At 37.8% G+C, this 22,529-nt stretch overlaps 1 protein-coding gene across 1 annotated transcript in view; it reads left to right on the forward strand.

Annotated features, from left to right (window-relative positions):
* Window positions 1-21,986, forward strand: part of IL17REL (interleukin 17 receptor E like) — a 45,993-nt gene extending 24,007 nt beyond the window's left edge. The window contains exons 3-17 of the mRNA XM_086473719.1: window positions 468-617; window positions 1,390-1,499; window positions 2,995-3,109; window positions 4,721-4,765; window positions 5,588-5,727; window positions 5,891-5,962; window positions 8,179-8,233; window positions 11,134-11,297; window positions 13,640-13,687; window positions 14,304-14,361; window positions 14,696-14,841; window positions 17,403-17,462; window positions 18,517-18,574; window positions 20,971-21,025; window positions 21,959-21,986. Coding sequence (XP_086329845.1) covers window positions 468-617; window positions 1,390-1,499; window positions 2,995-3,109; window positions 4,721-4,765; window positions 5,588-5,727; window positions 5,891-5,962; window positions 8,179-8,233; window positions 11,134-11,297; window positions 13,640-13,687; window positions 14,304-14,361; window positions 14,696-14,841; window positions 17,403-17,462; window positions 18,517-18,574; window positions 20,971-21,025; window positions 21,959-21,986 — 1,304 coding nt within the window. The remainder of the gene's footprint in view (window positions 1-467; window positions 618-1,389; window positions 1,500-2,994; window positions 3,110-4,720; window positions 4,766-5,587; window positions 5,728-5,890; window positions 5,963-8,178; window positions 8,234-11,133; window positions 11,298-13,639; window positions 13,688-14,303; window positions 14,362-14,695; window positions 14,842-17,402; window positions 17,463-18,516; window positions 18,575-20,970; window positions 21,026-21,958) is intronic.
* The last annotated feature ends 543 nt before the right edge of the window (window positions 21,987-22,529 follow it).

Genomic DNA, 22,529 nt, shown 5'->3' on the forward strand with positions numbered 1-22,529 from the left:
CTTGTGTGAAAGTGATATTTCAACAGCAGTTTAGACCATCCCAAAATTACAATACTACCTATAAGAGCTCACAATATACAGGTAATGGTTTTGAAAAAAGTTTAAATAAAGTCTAGCCACAATCTAGCAGATCTGTTTATTTAGAAACACTATTAGTCTAGGTGTGCTCTGCTAGCCTTAACTGTTAGAAGTGTGTTTCCTTCCTTTTGTGGGTTAACACTTCCTTAAGCCAGGAAATTTATTATCAAACCCCATCTGTAATGTAGTTCTTTCCAACCCTCCCTGCATTACTAGTGAAGCCAACTAGCTATGCTGGCCATGTGAAGATCTTAGGTAAAGTACTGGCTTTGCTGAAGTCAGTGGTGTCTTTCCTACTGATTTCAGTAGAGCTGGAGCTTCATCTTTGGTGCCTTCTCTCCCCCAGATATCCTGTGCATAATGAGATTTCTTTGTATTTGCATTTGCAGGTGGCATTTTCAACAGCTTCTGCCATGATGCTCCTGCATCTCTACCTTCTATGGTACTGAAAAGCATGAAGATCTCAACAGTGATGAAATGTGTCCAAGGAAGCCCATGCTCTCTTCATTTAAACATTAAAGGAACCCTGAGTCTAGATGGTAGGAAGCAGATTTGCTACTGAATCTTTTCTGTTTACTTTTTGTTTACAGTTGTTCAGCCAAATTTTGTTCCATATTGCAGTATTTGTGTACAAGTTGTTTTCATTACATCAGAAAGATATTTTTTGTGAAACCATTTTACTACAAGCCAAGATAAAGCCGTGGCCCTTCTCAAGGGAATGAGAACTGAGATAATGAATTCAAGACAACTGAATTTTTACATCCAGCATAATACACTTAACTTGTCCTCTACCAGTGCCCCAAGCATACTGCTGCCCTTTTCTCTCTTGCTCTGACACATGTACATGCACACACACACACTAATTTTGTGTGCCCTGGTAACTCAGACATGAGCAACTGCCCTAAGAGAAGGAGAAAACACTTTATGCATCTGCAGTTACAATTCTGAACTAAAATAAAATGAAAGCACTCAAACTTTTTGGTCATAGTCCATCTTTACTAACACTCTGCCATTCGCGTGCTTAGTGTATTACCATTTTGATATTTCCTAGTGTGCTTCACTCAAAGTTAATAGATTTAATTTTTTAAGAATTTGCATAATTAAAGCTTTAATTTATTGCAATCTGTATGAAATCCTTACTCCTACCTCCATGTGTGTGTTTCATATAATGGTCCTTTTTTAACAGAGATAAAGTACATATGCTTTTCGCTTAGACAGAAAGCTTACATTATTGTACATTTTAATTTATTTTTTGTTTTTCTTAAAGATGTTCAAATTATATTTTTGAAATCTATTCCTAACTTATTTCAGAGAATATCCGTGGGCTGGAAATATGTTCTCTTTCACTGGACACACAGCAATCTCAGTGCACAAATGTGAGATTTGCTAGGAAAAAGAGCAAGATGCTTAATGGAAAGAAGGTAGAATTTTTGGGGGGTTGTTTTTCATTTAAATGTTTATGAGCCTTTGGAAAAAATAATCTATTTTGTATCTTTCATTTTCTGCTCTTATTGACTTCGCGGAAAACTGCAGTGAAATGTATGCTTCAGCATTGTCAAATGAAACTCCATAACAAAATGTCCTTTTATAACTTATAAATTCAATTCTCCACCATCTTCATACTTATTCCACTTACCTTTTTGCAAGAGAAGCTGCCTCTGCAAAGTCTAATTTTCATATCAACCTTGCTAGCTTTCTTTTTGTGCCCACCAAATTGTGGGGAAGACTTTGTAACTCCAATTGCTAGGAAGCACAATGCCACAAGGATTTTAAGTGCATACATATGATTTACTTAATATCAATTTACACCATGTCAATGGAATTTACGCATCTAGAAGACAGACAAGTGCCTAAGCACTTGTGCACATCTGTGCTAAACTCATGGTAATAATTGCAACAGCAGAGTACAATTTCTTACTAAACTAAACCGAGAAGTATTTGTTATTAAAATTTGCGACTGGGGAAAAAAAAAAAAAAAAGGAACCATCCTTGAGCAATGGTTTGAAAGACATGAATTTTTTGCTTTCAATTACTGGTGGATAACTGTTATTAATCCCATACAAAATGTGTTACTTCATGTGCTTTGTAAATGTTACATTGATTGCACGTGTGAAACGAAGTTCTCCCAAACTGCAATCGCCATTTGCAGTCTGTATCACTAGATGATCCAATGTCTCTATAGGCAATGCAGGGCCAGCAATGAACAACTGGTAGCTTTTAGAGTAAGGTATATTTATAGGCAAGACTGAACAAATATATTTAATGAAATTTTCTTAGTTTCAGTTCAATGACTAGAATGGTGACATGGCTTTTACCCTCCAAATGCATTGTACCAAATAGGAGTATATCCTAAGTGAAGATCTACATCGAATTTATCAGTTACTGCTGTTAGTGAGGGAATGAACCTGATATAACTGGAGCTCAACTCTTGTCTCCTAAATTACTTTCTCTCTCCCCAGCTGTTACTAAAATAAATAAATTTGATGAAGTTGCCATTAAATATTTAAACAGACATTTTTTTCCTGTTCTGCAAGTGGTTTTGCTTGTAAAATGCCTACAAACTGGGGCTTTTGGTAGTATGAAAGACCTTTTTGCTTTTGAAGTTGAATAAGCATCAGGTACCTGTATTTCTCTACTTTTAGGATTATTTGATTACTTGTAGATATTCAGATTTCTGGAAGGGAAGAAGATAGTAACATCCTGGATTAGAAGTAATGATACTCTTTGAAATCCTTTCATTAAGTGGTATCTGCTTCTTTATGTTCTTAATGCTACAATATCTGAGACTGCTTAATGTTCCTTGTAAATATAAATAAATCTGAATGAAGAATATTGCTTGATTAACTCTGATAACCAGTGGTTTTCATGTATTCTGGAAGTCATGCACAAACTTGATTTTATAAATGTTTTAAACAGGTACAGGTACAATTCAATTGCATTGAAGTCAATGTAGCACAACACATCTATGTGACCATGAAAACAGTACCAAATTACTGTGAAGTCAAGCTGAGTCAGGAATACTATGTTGAAGGTAGGAAAACATCTTAAACCAGATGTTTTTCAAGAAACATCTTTTCAAAGAAAAACCCCAAATCAACACAAAAAACCCCAAATACAAAGCCAAATCATGTTCTGGGATACACTGGTCTAGCTCATGGTAGAACATGTACGCCAGGACCAGTCTTATTCTACATTTTGAAGATCTATTTTGTGCGTATAAACATATGACTAGCTATAAAAACCAAAGACCAGAGTTTATATCTAGAAGTACATGGAAAACTGAATGACACTATGCATTTGTCCTAATAGGCCTTCTTGCGATTGGCATGTGCTCTTTCTCGGCCTGCAGGTTCAGTCCTGCGTGCTTTCTGTGCATAAGCTGGAGCCTCTGCTTCTCTTCATAGTTAGGCCACAGGCGGTTTCAGAGATTGAGGAAAGCTTAATAAGAAAGTGTAACGAAATTTCTTTTTCCTTTAATTAGCTAGCTAGTCTATTGCCTGTTTTCATGTACCTGGGTAAAATAAGGTAGCATTTTTCCATGGTTTTGCGGTAAAATGCCTGCTTGTATGCATGTAAAACCAGATTCAGCGCTGTGGTCCAACCATGATATAGTGTGGCTAGTGGAGACAAGTGCATCAAATGATTGTGCAAAAAATGAAATGAGACCCCTTGTTCGACCCAGTGCCCGGGATTGTCCTGCCTTCCCATCTCCAGAGCCTGTGGGTGGGTGGCTCTTGCCCTTGCCCCTTGGTACGGTATCATCCCTTGCACACAGTATCAGACACATTGTGGTTGTTTCATGCTTTCACATAAGTAAAGACTTGTTTGCATTTGAACAGCCTTCAATTTTCTTGGTAAATCCTTGTTCATTATTGAAGTAAATATGTATTTGTGAAAAAAGAGGGGGGAAAATAAGGTTTTGTAAAGCCCAGTTTTAAGACATTTTACAAGGGTGAGTAAACAAACGGCAATAGGAAGTATTTCTCTGGGGAAAAGAGCTGTGTGGGGAAATGAGAGCAAAGCGCTGCTTTAATACTGAGTTAAGCAAGGAGATGTGAAAAAAAGTAGGCAGCACATTATGAGCTGATTTAGTGTTCTTATACCAAGATTTAAGTTTTGGAGATACAAACATTAGATATTAGTTCTGAAAGTGTTGTCTGGCTTCAATTCCGGTAAGCTCCCTGGGAGTTAATAGGGTGTTTCTTTGTAAGCCTAGAGTCAGAATAGCAAAAATTCACAGTTGTTTATAACAGAGGAATAAGCCTAGTAAAAAACAGGAGTAGCTTTCAAGGAAAGAATAACTGGAATTATTGTTATTATTACTTAAATTATTGTTTGGTACTAGGTAAAGAAGTGCAGTGCTATATCCTAGATTGCCACCTTAAACTGCTGATGAGGTTTTCAAGTAGAAACCCCACACTGGTGAGATAGCTCCTTAAGGCAAGTTGTAATATAATCTCTCTGTGTGGTAAAGGTACTTTTCTTTTTTGCTGTTTATCTAGAGGTTGATGTAATTCTGCCTTTAAAAAGGAGTATAAGAGATAGGTTTCCTGTTGGGAAGCTATTGGAAAATTTGGCAGTTTATTTACACAGTTATACAAATAAAGCAGCACTGAAGAAAACTCTGGCTTCTATTTTGCAGATTGCAGGAACAGTGATGTGGGAAAATATATTTCAGCTTGTTCAGGTGAGCTGATCTACAAAACTTAAAGCTGTAATATATTTCTGGTGACTTATACAATGTTATGTTTTCATAGCTGAATAAGCAGGGAAAAAAAGGTGATTTACAACTACCACTACTTATAATTACCATGTAGTTGACAGATAATGTCCTGGAAAATGTGGTTCTTAATATTGACTTGGAAATGCTAGACAGCAGATAAAGATATTGACAACCTACTTAATATTTAGACTATTGGAAATAGGTTTGTGTCCTTTTCATGCACTTTGGATGGCTGGATTTATATTTCATCTATAGACAGACCTCATATATAGATTGAAATTAATTTCCCAAACTGTTATCCTGATTTTGGCATATCCATGGAAATAAAAAAAAATAAAACACCTCCCCTCATATTGTATTTGTCTAATATGGTTGCACATATTCTCTGTGTAATGAAATTGGAACCTTAGGATATCAGCTTTTGTAGTAGTATTCTTGTGCATATTTCAAGTATTTGTACATGACGCACATAACATTTCAAGTACTAAGGTTGAGGTAAAATCGGTAGGTGTCCTGGCCTCTCAATATTGCTAGTGCTAATTTAAAACTGAATAATATTGAAATTTATTCTTATAAAAATTATTGTCTGATAAAATAAGAATGCCTGTAGGAATATCAGGATATAAAAAGAATTAATTCAAACATCCTAGGTAAGAATCTACATATGTTGAATTTCGTCTCCATCAAGTTATGAAATATTTCTATACGCTTTATAAAGAAATAACATCAGAAATAGCAAAGTAATAAAGAAACGTGATAATTTCATGCTTGAATTTTCTTTTTCAGCTGGAAAGTTTGATTACAATGTAGACAGGGCAAGGAAAATTATATCAGTGAATGTATCCAACTTTCTTCAGGATCAAGATTATTACATTCGCCTGTGCCACAAGTGGTTTACCTGTGAAGATGTAGGGTCATTTGCTGTGGTGAGTTAAAGCTTAAAGCAGTTTGTTGAACTGGTGGGGTGTGACTTGTAGGTGGAAATGCTCATTGATCTCATAGTTATAGGAAACACCCTTCTATACGTTTATTTATCTTTATTAAAAGTAATTTGCTGTCCTGGATTCATGACCATCTTTTTCTTTTCAGATAAAAGGGAAGGAATCTTTAAAATCAGTTTCTCTGAAATATTCTCAGCTACTCCCTTGTCTTTGCATTGAGGTAATACAGTCTGGAATGTGGTATATAGTTGTGTTTCTGGTTAAAGAAATTCTGGGTTTTGTGCTAAGAAAGGAGGAAAAGTCTGTAGAAAAAGACTCTAGAACTAAGTTTTCGACTGAGGCTTGTCTGATCTTGTGATTATGTAAATGTAGAAGAGATTTTTTAGGAAACACTAATTAAAACATGGAGATAAGAAGAAAATGGGATATAATTTACACTAATTTATGGAAAGTATTGTGTAAGGTTAGTTTGATTGATTTTTTATAAGCAATGGAAAGACGGAAAATTTAATCTGACTGAATTTCAGCATAGCATTTCATATAGTATTGCATGAGAAACTAAAAGAGGAACTGAGGAAGCTGGGGGTGAGAACAAGATTTGTGTAGTAGATAATACCTAGCTGGAGGGCTAACTCAACTACTCCTGTTGAATGGGGCTGTGCTAGTGGGAAGGTTATTTAAGGACCACACTTAGAGCAGGTTCTTATAAAAATGTTTTTATCAATGACATGGGCACAAATGGTGGGAATGTGTTAATGAGTTTTGTTGATAATACAGTTGAGAGGTGTAATCAAAATGAAAGAGGGTCAGGATAACCGGAAGAGACTAGAGATCTTCATATGTGAAATAACTAAAGGAGGATGAAATGCAAGTTCATGCACTTGCTGTAATAAAGAGAATTCTTGCTGTAAGATGCGAGTCCTCAGTCAGAAATAACAGTGGAGGAAAAAAGATCTGGCTGTAATAGTTCATCACAGGATGATTAAACTAACATGCTTACATGATGTAAATGTGAACAGAGATCTAATGGGTTAGATTATTCCAAGCTAACAGGAAAGTATGGGCCAGGTCTTCTTTGAAATACTGTAGGCAATTCTTGTATCCATATTCAAGAAAGATTAATTCAAAAGGAAGATGTACATAAAAAAATCTAGAATGGTTGGGAAATGGAGAGACTGTCTTATAAAGGAGATTCAAACAACATGTTTTCATTAGCCTGGTAAAACACATGCAAAGAGAAAATGTGTTTGTTTTCTAAATACACATCAGAAGGGTCTCTTATAACGAAAAAGAACAGATTTTTTAAGCTGAAGCCATTCTTGCCGCAAGAATGAAGGGGATAAACTTCATACCATGAATATATTCAGGATAGCTACAGATTTTTTTCTGGTAATCTAAGAAGTGAGATTTTGCAATGTATTTCATAAAAAGGAATAAAAAGAGACCAAACCAATTAAAAATGATCTTGGTAAGATATAAAGGTACTATGTGACATAGTTTCTCAGTGAATTTTGGGGGATAATTTACCTTGTGGATTAAGATACCTAGATGTAGACATCCAGACGTAGATCTCTATATTTGAATTTGATGTCCAGACTTATAGTCAATGGCGATGTAGTTAATGTAGTCAGTTACTCAACTGACCAAGTGTAGATGGCTATTTTGGGATGTGCTAGGTAGCTCTGTAGACTCTACTGGCTGCATTGGCTAGATTTTCATATGGCTACTGTAATAGTAATTTGGGCACTGAAGTCACACTCAGATGTGTACATTGTAGGCACCTAAAATCACACACTTTAATATGTGAGTTGAACAACAAGGTCTCTAGGGCCTCTTTTTTATGCGATTCTCAAAGGTATGAGGTCACTGGAAAGATATTATTCCTCTCAGCATACACACAGAGAATTCCATAATGCGATTGCTGAGTTGGGAACCGTGAGTAATAGAAACATTTGCACATGAATCTAAATAATTAGGGTATAGTAACATCCATGCACCTATACTTGCAGATTGGATTAAGTTTTAGTCCTCAGATTTTAAGGATACATCCTTTACCACAACAAAGGCCAAGAGATCTGATACTATAATTCTTGAATGTCTTTTGATACCCCAGAAGGTAATGACACTGTGAGAAACTTGATGAAAATCAAACTGGAATACTTTCTAAATGAAATTGGGCTAAATATAGGACTCGGAAATAGTAGGAATATAGTGCTAGAAAGGATCACCTTAGTTCGTCAGCTCCAGTCCCCCTAATGATGAACAATAAAATAGATATCTAGTGCAGAACATCCTTTAAAAAAGCACTTCCAAAGCTTTCTAATAAACATAGCATCTCTATCTTTGGTGGAAAGTTTTTCTGTCGCATTCTGTCTGAAATGTTAAAAACTGATCTATCTGAGAATCTCTAGCTAATGGCCACTTTTTGGGTTGTAGGGTTGGCTGGCAATTCCAGATGCAAGGAGGATACAACTTTGTCCCTTTGAAAATGGCAAGTATTGTGTGATTACTCTTTATGTGATTGACTTTCAGCATCTCCAGTAGTATGTCACAATTTGAAATTCATCTAAGCTGAAAACCATACATTGCAAAACTTCAAGGAAATTGTCATATTGGTTTGTTATACTGTGGGTAGACAAAATAACTTACTTTCAGACAAAATTGTTCACCAAGTTTACACCAATATAAACACTAAGTAGCTTTCTAGTAATTTCCCACATTTTCTTAAGTTGCACACAAACTGCCCAGAAGGAAGAAAATCCACTGAGGTCAGCTTTGAAATGCTGATGTGAGAAGAGGGCTTCAAAGAGAGATTTGAAGAAGATGTCCGACACACAACTTAAAGGAGGGAACAGGGAGTTGAAAAAGAAGACGGTTAACTGCATACGGGAGTTCCCATACTTAATGGGAAATAATTCACACAAAGTGTTCCAGCAAGTCAGTTTGGTCTGAGATGACAGCTGAAAAAGAATTTGACATATTATGTAGGTCTTTAATGAAAGTTTTACCAGGCAGATAGAAAAAAGCGTAGCCTGAAAAAGTTTATTGTTTTAAGTCCAACATAATTACAACAATATTTTTTCCCCAGACTATGCTAAGAAGCCCATTAAGGGATTTTAGTATTTGATTTAAACAAAAACCAAAAACATGAGAGAGAATAAAACCACCAACCCACAACAGTGTATCCAAACTCCATTAAACTGCACTGACATTCACTGCAATCTTTCCACATTCTTGCAGGGCCAGTACATTTGTGTTAAAGTGGAAGCAATTTCCTCTTTAGTTAGCCCAGCCTTCATTTCTGATTTATTTTATTGTGGCAGAATATAATGTTTGTGACATTATCATTCCTCTGTAGCAATGGAGTGCAGTTTGACTAAATGAAAAGGGAATTTGTTTTTTTTTTTCTCTATTTATCCAATAGAGAGCACTTACAGGAATGCTCAAGCTCTGTCTGTAGATATGTCTATATCATGTAGTCAGCTCTGGTCATCAGAGCAAAGCCTGTTGGCCAGCTGCAGTATGAAGTATTAACCTCTATTCTTAGTAGCTGTTCAGCCTGAGGCTGGGTCTCATGGGGCACAGGTTGTTTTCTTCCAAATTTTCTCTTGTCTCTACATATTTCCTGTGCTTGGAATGATTAAGCTTTGCAAGGGCAGGAAATTGGGCTTCCTTCCTTCCCTCCTTCCTTCCTTCCCTCCTTCCTTCCTTCCTTCCTTCCTTCCTTCCTTCCTTCCTTCCTTCCTTCCTTCCTTCCTTCCTTCCTTCCTTCCTTCCTTCCTTCCTTCCTTCCTTCCTTCCTTCCTTCCTTCCTTCCTTCCTTCCTTCCTTCCTTCCTTCCTTCCTTCCTTCCTTCCTTCCTTCCTTCCTTCCTTCCTTCCTTCCTTCCTTCCTTCCTTCCTTCCTTCCTTCCTTCCTTCCTTCCTTCCTTCCTTCCTTCCTTCCTGCCTTCCTTCCTGCCTTCCTTCCTGCCTTCCTGCCTTCCTGCCTTCCTTCCTGCCTTCCTGCCTTCCTTCCTTCCTTCCTTCCTTCCTTCCTTCCTTCCTTCCTTCCTTCCTTCCTTCCTGCCTTCCTGCCTTCCTGCCTTCCTGCCTTCCTGCCTTCCTGCCTTCCTGCCTTCCTTCCTGCCTGCCTTCCTGCCTTCCTGCCTTCCTTCCCGCCTGCCTTCCTTCCTTCCTTCCCGCCTGCCTTCCCGCCTGCCTGCCGTATGTACATATGTACATACGTATTCTGCTTCTTTTCCTTCCCCTACTGCAGTTGTTCTCCTTGCTGATGCCATTGAATCAGGACTATGGGGATACCTGAAGCATAGGTTACAAAGCTCAGGCAGTCAGAGGAAAGGCAGTATGTGCTTTGGCACACTGCACTTGAAGCTTATTTTCTGTTATTTAGGAAGTTCCAATGCATAATTGCAATTGAAAACTTAACTCGCAGCTTTGATAAGGAAGTGAATATAGGAAATACTGTTTAATAGCTAAACTTTTCATTTACTCGGCTATCTTCCTTACAGGAATCCCAAGCAATTCTTCAGACTCTAGCACCCAGCTAGTTTAAGTATATAAGGAGTTCCAGCTTTCGAGCCACATTGTTTTCTTTTAAAATCTTTGTTTTTCCTAACTGACAGGTCTGTTTGCTGGAATATCTAAAGTAGATTGGTTCTTTTTTTGGCTCATTTATCACTGATGTCATAAAGTTGGGATTATAGATTCAGTTCTGTGGTAGGAGGTAATTCACAGTTGTGTATCAGAAATAAGCTCCTCTATGTAATAACTCTTTTGGGATAGTGTAACTAAGAGAAGAAAAAAAGGGAAAAAATATCTATTGGTTACTAAACAATGTAATTATATGAGGCTGGAGATGAATGAGCATCTTGATTATGATGTAAATAAGTAGATGCCACAAATGAGTAAACCAGAAGGAAACTCAGGTAATAAGTCAATAAGCAGGCCTGCAAACAACCCTAGTAAGTCTTAATTGCGGTGCTATTCTCATAACTATTAGAATTACACTTACATTAGATCTACATTATGACAGACTCCTACAACATTCAAAAAGTAGCTGTGAAAACAGTCAGAACTGTTGGGACCCAGGACTTTGCAGTCAAGTTAAATATTCTCTAATTATGGTGATGCTTATCTCTCACCACAGTGGGAGACTGGTAAGACTAAGCATTCAGGCTGAGTACCTCTGGTAAATGCCAACATTTTGGTGGGATGAATTCAAGTTTTACACTGTTACAGTGTGAAACACTGCAGTTCTGATTGGTGGAAATGACAAGGAAATTGAAAAGTAATGCTTTTGGTTTTAAGCACATGTATCAGTACCAGATTTATGAACAATTTTGATTAATTTTTACACATCTTGAATAACGTTTCCACTCTTTGTGCACAGATACGAAGGTGCTATGGGATAATATTGTTTACAACCCCGCGACACAAACCCTAGCTTGGGAGCCAGCCTGTCCTGTGCTTGTCATGGTTAACCTATGCAGGTTAATGAAGTCTAATGACCACTGTGAAGATATACAAAACTCTTTCAAAAATTCTCCTGAGAAAGTAAGAGCTATGCAGATTTATTCAAACTGTGAGATTGAAGGCCATGACCAGAGGCATAATGTGAAAAGCTTGACTTTGGAATGAGAGCGGTTGCAAATTCCTCTCTTCTCTGATACTTAAAGCCATTCATAATCATGGTCTGTTCTTGTACACTAACCACATGATTTATTTGAAGAGCTCATATTGACTGACTCACTATTAAGAAATAAAAAGTGGAGATGACTGTGAAGCTAGCAATGTTTGCTAAATCCTTCAGTGTAAATAGGGTCAGTTTCTCATTTATAGTAAAGGCATGATTCATCTGTTCTCACTTTGCTGTCTAAAAGATAGGTGTTCAAGTCTAGGCTATTCGTCTCAGATTCCCTTTAAAGTGAGTAATTGAAACACATATTGAGAGGACAGCAGTTCTCATCTGAGGATAGGCATATAAGAAAGGTTGGAAGGATTTCTCTGTGAAGGTAACTCTCTTCACTAACTATGACAAGAGTCTACTGTGGTTAGATCACTTTTGGATATTTAACATTTAGACACCTAAAATGTAAGATGAAACTAAATCTCTTTAAATCTTACTGGAGACGTAACAGTACCTTGGTAGGACATGATTGTTTCGTACTATATTCAGATCTCTTTGAAATGCCTATCTCAAATTGGTCCAATGTCTTGAAATTGGGGGTGTTGAAATATAGGGATCCTCAGTTCTTCCAGCATTTATGTTCTAAAGTTGAAAAGACTTTTCATTGCACGTGTCTTGAACTGCTTGATACTTCAATCTGAAGTCTCATGATGCTGAATGCACTGGATTTAAGATGGTTGGTTAGAATTCTGGCTTTCATCCTGAAAAGTAGGTTTTAGGGTTTCCTGATTGTGAAGAGAAGCCAGTAAACTTGAGGTAACAACTGAAAAGGCAAATAAAATCAAATGCAAATTCTTAATTTTTGAAACTGTATTATCCTGATGACGTGATCTGGGAGGGGCTGTCTCAAGACTATTGAATGCTTTTTTGATTAGGAACTCCTGGCCAAGTGTTTAGTGATTGTTCGGATTCACCATTTTATGAGTTTCTACAAAGCTTTGATCTTGCAAAAGCAAATATATTTATTTTATACATATGAGTTGTTCTACAGGACTCATCATCTGCTGAAAACAAGCACAACTCATTGCTTGCAGGAAAGGAAAAGGAAAGAAAAAAAAAAAAAGAAAGAAAAACAAAGAAGCCTAAAATGAGGTTTGGCTGGTAATGGTCATATCTATCACAGAGAACACAGTCTAAGATTAGTTTATTACAGATGATGAACGTTTTCCTGTATTTATTAATATTCATTGACCGGATGAATTTTCCCTTTTTTTCTAATTCATCCTAAAAGTTTGATATTGAATTTGGTCTACTTCTTGTACTGTAGCCCTGAAGAACATCTCTGTAGTGTGCTGCAGGGTACTGCAGAGATTCTTCACATAGTGCCAGCTCTCCCAGTAAATCCACACAATGCCACACACTCTCATACCATGCACATGTACCAGCTTAGGCCCCAAAGCTACGTAACACTTCTTGCTAATTAGGCTGGGGCTTTCTCTGTCACTGGCAATGCTGTCTCCGTATTTGAGTGGACCCTTACAGAACTATTTTCTATGACCCTATTGTAGATGAGCCTGAGGACATCCATTAAGTTCTTCTCAAAAAAGTTACAGGAAAGAGGTGTTTGGTCATGGTGTCCTGTGTTGTGTGTAGGGTCTGTTGTGCTCAGTCACTTGAGCAACAGCGTTTATTTAAGTAAGATCACTTACATGGGTAGTAATTGTTTATATGAGAAAAGGCTTTTTATGGTGAAGCCATGTTGGCAGGTAAACAGTTTTTCATCAAGAAAGCAACATTTTGTAGATCACTTAAGTGGATGTCTAAAATTCAGTCTATGTTTAAGTCTTTTCTGGAATAGGGACATGGAAAATTGAAAAATTTATGAACTGAAGGTGGAACAACACTTCTGGGTGTATGTTTAAATGTTCTGTTGAGTCGTTGATGAATGTTAAATAAGGAACTGAAACAAGACGACTGTGTAATCAGAATTTTGCACACAAGCCACCATAGAATCAATTAATTTAGCTCTAATGGGTCAGACTGACTATAAAAAATTTTACATGTTACAGTTAAAAAGCAACAAATTATTCAGAACTCTAAAGTAGAGGTTGTTTCTATTTTTACTATTTTATGCGATTGACTTCCTGGGATGTTTATAAAGTAGACAAACCAGTTCCCTTCTCAGTAATCAAACCATGAAAATTTTAGGCAACTGACTTTGTGAAACTAGTTAATGAAATTAGCTGATGCTGAGTACTGTCTTTTCAAGCAGGTTAAATATTCTCGTGTGGACACTCACCCAAGACTTTGCATGAAGGTAAAGGGATTTCTTTGTAAAACACTTATTAACTGTCCTCTTTCTGCCAGCTCTAATTCTTTAGGAACAGTATTTTGTTTCATAGGTCTGATGAATGGGAAGTAAGAATGAAGGAAATGTGAAAGATTAGATTAAAAGGGGGCTCTTTGGAAGTGCAGCAGCAATGATTAATAGGACACAGGTGCCCTCTGTTTTCTGTGCTTAAGAAAAGCAGGGAAAAAAAAGTTTTAGGTCAATGCAAACTCTGAAGCATGCACTAAACTTAACATGTAAAGTTTTCCGTGTTAAATATTTGGTAATAAAAATGATCGATACGCTATCTTTACTGGAGTACCTTTATTATTCTTGTTGATAAAAGAATGCTACATAAGGTTAATATAGGCATGTTTTCTTTTAGATTACTTTTAAGTCAGTGGAACTATATGTTTCTGTAAAATAAGCATGTGAATAAATATCTGGAAATTGGGGGACCTAATTTAAATCAAGGGTCGGAAGATATCATAGACCAGGAAAGCCGTGAATTCACCTTCTGCAACTTTCTGAAATGCACTGATCATTTGTAGCCACAGATTGAACCTGAAAAATCAGTTTTCCTAACAGATTTCTCTGCTTTCAGTTTACAACCAAGCAAGGCTCTTGGGTTAAATGTCCATTTGCTCATGGAGAATTTCCAGGTAAATACATTTTTTTAAATTACATAATATTAAATTGTGAAAAATATTTAAATCAGTCACTAGATATGAGCCTTCTCCAGTAAACAAGTGAGATGTATTCATATCACTGTAGCTTGCAAATTATAGCAAAGAGATTTGTCAGCTTGCTATTTCTATGTATCCCCAGTAGATCGTTTATTGGTATAAAAAGTAACTTGTGGGAATCAATATAATTACTTGCATATCATTTGATGGTATTAACTAATTAAAAAGGAATTTATTTTAAATATAACAATTTAGAATATAATATACGGTCCTTGTACATTTAAAAGTACATCTTTTCCCCTAATATCAGCTTGGAAAATGAGAACTGCTGCAGTCACAGAACAAATACAAGTTTTCTTCACATCTCAAACCAAGGCACAGTTCTCAGTGCTTGTGTGTAACAGGACGCAGCTGACCTCATGTGAATCTGTTGGGATGCACCATTCAGTCTCTGTGGTTTGTATATATTATTTCTTAAACATTGTAAGACTTTTAAACATATCTAACTGCATTCATTTATTATTCCATTTATCACTGTGCAGCTTGAAAGCATTAATACACCCATGCATGTACATATTGGAACAATTACTGGCACACTTTAAAAGCATGTAGTTCTAATTGTGATCTCACACTGAAGCAAGAAATAAATAAGGATTCTGAAGTCAAATGAGTCACATTAAAGGAAGTGACTATTGAGTGGAACCTTAATATTCTTTTAAAATCATTTTTGTGGTGTAGTGTTTCTATTTTATATATATAGCAAATGTTCGTGTTAGTATTTCATATCTGGGTCACTGATACAGCTGACCTGGCAAATCTCACATCATGAAATGTAAGACTTGAGGCATAAATCCATGATGATCTTGAGCCACACTAAATCTAACAGCTGCCAAAACAAACTCAACACGCAAAAAAGGTAGGTTTTCAGCCAAATTAGCTTTTGAGCTGGCTGACTGCGTGACTACAAAACTGCTTCTTCCAGCAAAGCGGGGGAGAGAGGGAAAAGACTATCAGAGGGTGAGATTTCTGTTTCAGGCAGCAGCTAGTCATGAAATGGGAGCCTCATTCCTCTTTTGCAATGAAGCCTGTATCTCATACATTTTCAGTGCAGGACTGTTGGCTTGCCCTTGCCCTTCAACCCTGAGTTACCAGAGTTACCTTGGCCTGACCTGTGATCTTCTGAGAGGTACATCTGGAAAGTGGGTCAAAGAGAAGAAGAGTGGCCATAGCATTATTTTTCAAATGGGAGAATATTAGCAGGATAGGTCCTAGGAGCTACTAGGACCACCATGTTGCAAGGCATCCTGCTGGTTCAGCAGCCAGCTCCTTAGTAGTCTTATGTCCACCCCTAAATTTGTGCTCCTGCTTTCTGCTCCACTGACCAGGTATATGTCATATGATGGATTTTGAGAAAGCTGAGAAATCCAGATGTTGTGATTTCTACTCTTATTCCTGACTGCGCCCATTGACTTCACTCTGCTGTAGGGGGATGTGCTTTAGAAGACACAAGCATGCCGTAGCACCTAAACCTGTCCTCTCTTTAGGATATATTCCAGCTGTGCTTCTTTCTTTGCCACTGTATGCAGCTACATGCTGCAATTGTGACTTTTTCAAGTACCTCTGATGCTTTCAGTGTGCAGAGTGCACATACCAGGGGGTAGCTGACAAGCAGGCAGCTGTGAATAAGGACTTCTTAAACTTAAAGGGGCGGGCATTGGAAGGTGAATTTATTTTCTAATGCATCAGTTTAGGTCTTTATTACACCTTTTGTGCTGAATGTAACAGGGCAGCTGTTAAAAGTGGAGTTTCCCAACTCAGCTTTGCTGCTCAAGCTGAGGACATGCTTAAGTGGAACATGAAAACTGCTCCTGCAGGAGATCCCAGAGCTGAATAATTATGGGGAAAGGCCTGAGAAAAACCAGCTATCCTAATCAACACAGACCACAGAGGGCATTGGTGGCATTATCAAGAGTCTCTCCTAATGGGGCAAGATAGCTGGGGAAATGCTGTATTACTGACAGAGATGGAGAACATTACACTATGTTCAGTGAACATTTGATTTCAACTGGCTTATTTCACATGGAACTTGTGGAGTTTAGACTTTCTGGTTTTAAAGGGCCCCTATGTGAATTGCTAAGTGAGAAGGGTAATGGTGGAGTGCCAATAAATCACAGCTAGATGTTGAAGTGTGTGTTTCACGAAGGGCACTGATGCATTTAAAAATGCTGTTTTCTTCCCTGTGGTACAAAGCTGCTATGTCCTCTTCTACTGTGACAGAATGGGAGCCCACATAAATGTTCCTGTCTGAACACCATGAGCAATATACACAAAATTTTCACCAAGACTTAGCTCTGTGTTCCCAGAAATCATGTTCATTCTCTGCCTAGTAACCCCTGTTCAGTCGTGCTCAAAAAATAACATATTCAGCTAATTTGCCCCAAATTATTTTAGGAGTTTGCCACACTAAAGAGAGTGGTGTAGGATTCATAGCTATCAGTGGAGTAACTAACATTATTTTGAGGACAGATCATAAACAATCCAATGTTAAGTGTCAGAACAGTAATTTAGGGCAATTTTACCCTAAGGCTGAACTTGTTTTCAGCATACAATGTGGTGGGAAATCCAGAAGAACAGTAAAGAAAGGGTCATTGCTTCAACTCATGTACACCAGGGAAAAGAAGTGAAGATGCTCATGGGCCAACGTGGTGTGAGCAGCCATGACAGGGAGGGTGTCCTGCCTTATGTTCTCTCATAAAATGCAGGCACATTAGCCCTCTTCCTGTGCTGCCCAAATTGTGCTTGGTGAAACTACACCAGCTGCTTATGGTCATTGAGATCCGGGGATACCTCTGTAAATAATTAACCTTCCATAATGAATGTATACTTTATTAATTTTCTGAGACAGTAGAACACATAGCATTATTGGCAAATGAACCAAAAAGCTGGAGAGACAAATTACATTTCCATTGTTCCAGGGCATAGAAAATAATAGTTTTCAATTTTTTCCTTTTCATTAGGGAGATTCTGTATCAATCCCTATGTCACGGGAAATGTGTGAGTCAACAATTTGCATTCAGGTATGTGTCTTGATTTTGCCAGGTACTCTGAACAAAATAAACAAATCATGAAAAAAAAATAATAAAAGAAAACCAGCAGGCACTCTCACTGCTTTCTCCTCCCAGCCAAATCTGATTACTGTGCAAATGGAGTTGGCAAAGAGCATTATTAGCTTGATGTGCTGCCACCACCTCTTGTTGAGATGACATTAATTAACAGAGAAGTTGCTCTCTATGATCTTGTGTCTTTGTCAGTTGTAGATAAAGGGATATCATCAGGGAATTGTTAATCTTCACTTTATATGTTCCTTTGTAATAAAAAGTTCCATGGTATCAAAAGATCCAAGTAAATCACAGATCAATTTTTCAAAAATTGACATTAGCTGGAAAAGGTTAGGCATACAGCAAACAGCACAGGAAGTGCATAGTATGCTAGAATTAAGCACTCCTGCAAGCAGAGCTCAGTAAATTATTTCTGACATTTTTGCACGCTATTTCCGTAGCTGAACTTTATTAGGACAACATTAATAGGAAATGAGCACGAAGCCGATAGGTTTATTCCTCTCTAGATTTAACATTCTCAGCGGACACCAGGTTGAGAGAGACTGACAGCTGGAGCTGTGAGGCTCCAGCAGCTGCCCTGGAAGGCCCTTGTCAGCATCACTTTCTGCTGCTAGGAAGAAACAGGCAAGATGAAAGTGAGATTGGCAAGAGCTTTCTGGGTAATGAGAGTTCTTCTTTCCCTCATGAAAAATCAGATTTGGTGGTAAAATGGATCTTTTCCTGCATAATTTGTTTTGTAAACAAGTAATTATCTGTCAGAATACAGTTCTCCTCCCCTCCCCCCCCCCCCCCCCAATCTGATTCACATTCATTCAGAAACCTAAAAGTGATTGCAACTCACAACTCATTAAATATACACTAGGCCAGCAGTCTCCATATGCATTAATTTAAAAACATATTAAAAAATGCCAACATTTGATTAAACTAATAAAGCAACCTCATTTTGTCAACACAAGTGTTCAGTAACAGTTCTGCTGAAAGGGGAATAAGACCCAATTCTTTCTTTTAAAAGGGCTGGAGGACAGATGTAGATTATTCAGTTCCACTGCAGATCTGTGATATCCACTGTGGTAAGTATGAATGATAAAAGAAGAATTAGGTCTTGACTGTATAGAAGAAAGCATCTCAAGTGAAGTGTGTTTTCACTGGGAAACTGAGGTGGGATTCACCTGACAGTGGATGCGGAAATCTGCATGTGAGCCAGATATGCTCAGCCTCCTTTATAGACAGTGGACTCATATACCTCAACTAGCTTTTAATTATCTACTGCAAGGGCAACTTGTGTGGCTGGCGGTTCTCTCTGCTTCCTGGGTGAATTTTCCATCCTGTGCCAAGTTCTGCATGCCACGCCGACATTCACCTTGCTGTTGGTACAGGAGGTAACTAGTTAAAAACAGTCCTTGGCAAGTAGGCACACAGCGCTGTCATTGTGGTCATTGCGGCACAGCCCTACTGTTAACTCCCCACCTCTGCAGATGGGACACTAGTACTTCCCTCCACTGCAGAACTATAGTGAGGATATTACTATGATTTGAGGTACACTCAGATATGCTCATGGAGTCAGAATATTCTGAAATCTCCAAGCCCTGAAAGTAAGGTGTTGTAGAAGTTAGTGTGTTCAGAGTGAACGAAGGCTGTGGGGTTTACAGTGGAGAGCACAGGAGCAGATTGACTAGTTTAGAACTAAAAAGTCTAAAAGGAGTCAAGCTGAGAGAAGGCTCAATCTGAGCATTGCCAAAAACACCTCCCCAAACCCACCCATACAAAAAACCACCCCTCCCATTTCATTGTAAACATAGCAATTCCCATGACAGATTTTCTCCATTGTCTAAAAATATCTGTCAGTTAACTATAGCTTCAGATTTGGGAGCCTGGTACTAAAAAGGAGGGGGCTTGAATTTGCAGTTTAAATGTAGTTCTTTGTGCAAGTACTTGCGTAACGCTAGTTCAGGTTTCTTCTCCACTTGAAAACTCCTAACAAACCCACTCAGGGTGAATCAATTAAATAATCAGAGTGTTGTGATTCATGTAGTCTGGATGCATTTTCCTTATTCATATTTTCCTTTTAACAAATGTGAAGGGTATGGTGAAAGCATGTAAAACAATGAAAGGCTCCAGAGATGGCAGTCTGGGAATTCCCCTCTACCTTAGAGTAGCAGACAACGGGTCTGCGTGTTAAATGAAAATGGTGGAACACCGAAAGCTGACTAAAGAACTTTTTGGGCACAGTATTTGATTTAAATGTGGAACTTTTTGACACAAGTTTTTGTTCTGATCAAGAATTTGTGGAGATTCAGAAAAACACACAAGAAACTGTGCACATATCAAGAACATCAGAACTGTAATACATGATCAGAATGTTTGTTGTATAGAGGATATTAACCTTGTGCTTCATGGATTCTGCCAGACTTTATATTTCTGGGATAATGCAGTCCACATTAGCAGGTGAATAATTCCATCTCTGTCAGCTGACCAGGAGGGGGTTCCCGAAACCTCCCTCTGAGGCAGATGGTACAAGTCAGTGTCAGAGATGGGACACTGAACTAGGTAATTCCTACGTTAACAACTCATCGGGAGCCATCAACTGCTTGTCATGTGTAAGATTTTTAATGTAGCAGTAATAGAATTACTACTAAGGACTTTTGTATTCTTAAATGCTTATTTTCTATAACAAAGATATGCTCTGAAGCACTAGCTTTTTAAAATCAGGGATTGATGAATGTTTCTTAAAGACGATGTCGCTGTGGGTGATAATTCTTACATTGGGATGTTATTGTTTTTGAACCTAAGATTTTAAGAAAAACAATCCACATAAAGGTGAAGGGAGTATTAAACCTAAGATTTGTCCATAATTTATGATAATCTGGGTTATACACAATGTCAAAGTAAATAATAAATAATCCTATAATGTTGTAGTGAAGATAGTGAAACCGTTTACTGCATGCATCTTTGTAAAACAGAAATTACTTTGTTAAGTGTCACTGTTACCAAGCAGCATCAGTGTGTCAGAAAGAGCCAAGATGTTATTAAATGTATTTTGTCACTCAAAACCAAGATTCCAGTGATCACAGTATCTATTATAAAAAAATCTGTGTAGCCAACCATCATGAAGGCTACTCTGGCACGTAGAATGCATTATACTTCAACACGTTGCATTTTTCTATCAGTAGCTGTGCTTTGGAATTATTTGCTCTACAGAGGATGGAAATCGGAATTTTTTTTTTTTGCATTTAATATCATTGACTTAGAGGCAATACTTTGTGTTCTGTTTAAATTTTATTTTTTCTTTGGCGACTTTTTTGCATTCTGTTTAATGTAGCCAAACATTTTGGCTACGTTATTTTACCTATTAAAAAAGAAACATCTATTCTGATGAAACAATAATCCAAATCAGTTAATGTGAGAATAAATATATGAATCTTAACGAAAACAAAATGGCAGCCTACATCTGAACTTGTTTCTTCAGGTTTTCGTGGTCAGACATATGGTGATGGAAACCCAGCAAAGGCCATGGCACACAGGTATCTGTCCAGTGTATAGTTTAAAACATCTTTGAGAGTTGGTAGTTATTAATCCTGACAATGTATCGTTGGCTTCTCTAAAGAACAGAAGCAATGTGAGTGAATTTTGTGCTAGCCAGCAGGAGTATCAGGTTCTGATCTCTTCACTTTCCTTGTCCCCACTGAAGACATCTCTTGCTCCTGTGCGCTCTTTCCTCTTCCCCTCTCTCTATTGCACCACAGTGCAGTGTGGCGTCAGAGGTAGCTGCCTTGCTGCCAAAGGGACTCGGCAAAGGGAGACAACCAGTGGAACAACCTTCAAGAGCCCTGGAACAATCTCAGATTTGCTAAGCATGATGTTCCCGTTATTAGCACCCGCCCCCTGCTTTCTCCCTGACATTTCCAGGCAGATCAGTCCCCTCTGTGCTCTCACTCATTAGACATGTCTGCTCAGCTGTTCCAGTGCTTCTTTTCATTCCCACAGCCCTTTGCCAAACACCTATTTGTAGGTCGTATACCAATCAGTGATTATTGCAGCCCATGGATGTATGATTCGGTAGACCCAGAGCTCTTAAAAACACTCTTCTTTTAAGGATACCCTTTCAGAGGCAAGCTAGAACTCCAGAGAAAGTGGAGATACTCTGAAAAGCCCTTCTTCAAAGATGGGAAAAAGATGCAGCCTTGCAGAAGTTATGTGGTTGAGAAGGGACTACCATCTTTGCTTTGAGGCAGTCTTTGGCTTTTCCCTGGTCAGAAGATACCACCCAGAATAAAGTATCTTGGGGTTTTATTCATTTGTTCATAGGAGTGCTGTTTGGACTGTGACGGTCAATTCCACAAGCTGTAGACTTGTTAGATTCGTTATTTAGCCCCAGTTATGCATGAATGCAATGAACTCTCTCATGCTTCAGAGAAAAAAACTCAATCTTCTTTCCTCTTCTGTTTTTCCCCTAGAATGAAGAGTGTGCATTCCTTGCATTGAGTTTAACAACGCATTTTCAAGGTCCTTAGTATCTTCTCAACATCAAGACTAACTTGCAGATCTTGTCTAGCTGGTGATCTCTCATGTTAGTAGTTTCTGCTAATTACTGTGAGACTATTCTCGTAAGTGAAGACCTTAGCAAGTTAAGCCTACTCTAACATGTCCAAAAGAAGCTGGATTATAATTCCTCATTTCCCAGTATTTCAAAACAAATAATGTCTTAGATAATTTAGACAATCAGGTTCACGTTTTCCTTCTAAATAAACATTTTATATCCAATATGCTATAAGTGAGTACTTTCATAGTACCTTGTGTAGCTATAGAACAAGTATTTCAGATTTTTTTATTTGTAACCTTCGTTTCTAAACAATAAGCAAAAGTTTCTGAGAAATGAAGAATGGAGGAAGTTTTCTCAGCTTTGTTACATTATCCTTCTTTGTAATTTCCTTTGTTTTCTGATGCCATTCTGATGATCTCACCATGACAGACCATATTACTTAAATGTATCTAACAAATGCTTTCTGTGTTTGCATTTGTATTTGA

This window comes from Leptosomus discolor, chromosome 1 (genome assembly GCF_034619465.1).
Source record: "Leptosomus discolor isolate bLepDis1 chromosome 1, bLepDis1.hap2, whole genome shotgun sequence".
NCBI classification, from domain to species: Eukaryota; Metazoa; Chordata; class Aves; order Leptosomiformes; family Leptosomidae; genus Leptosomus; species Leptosomus discolor.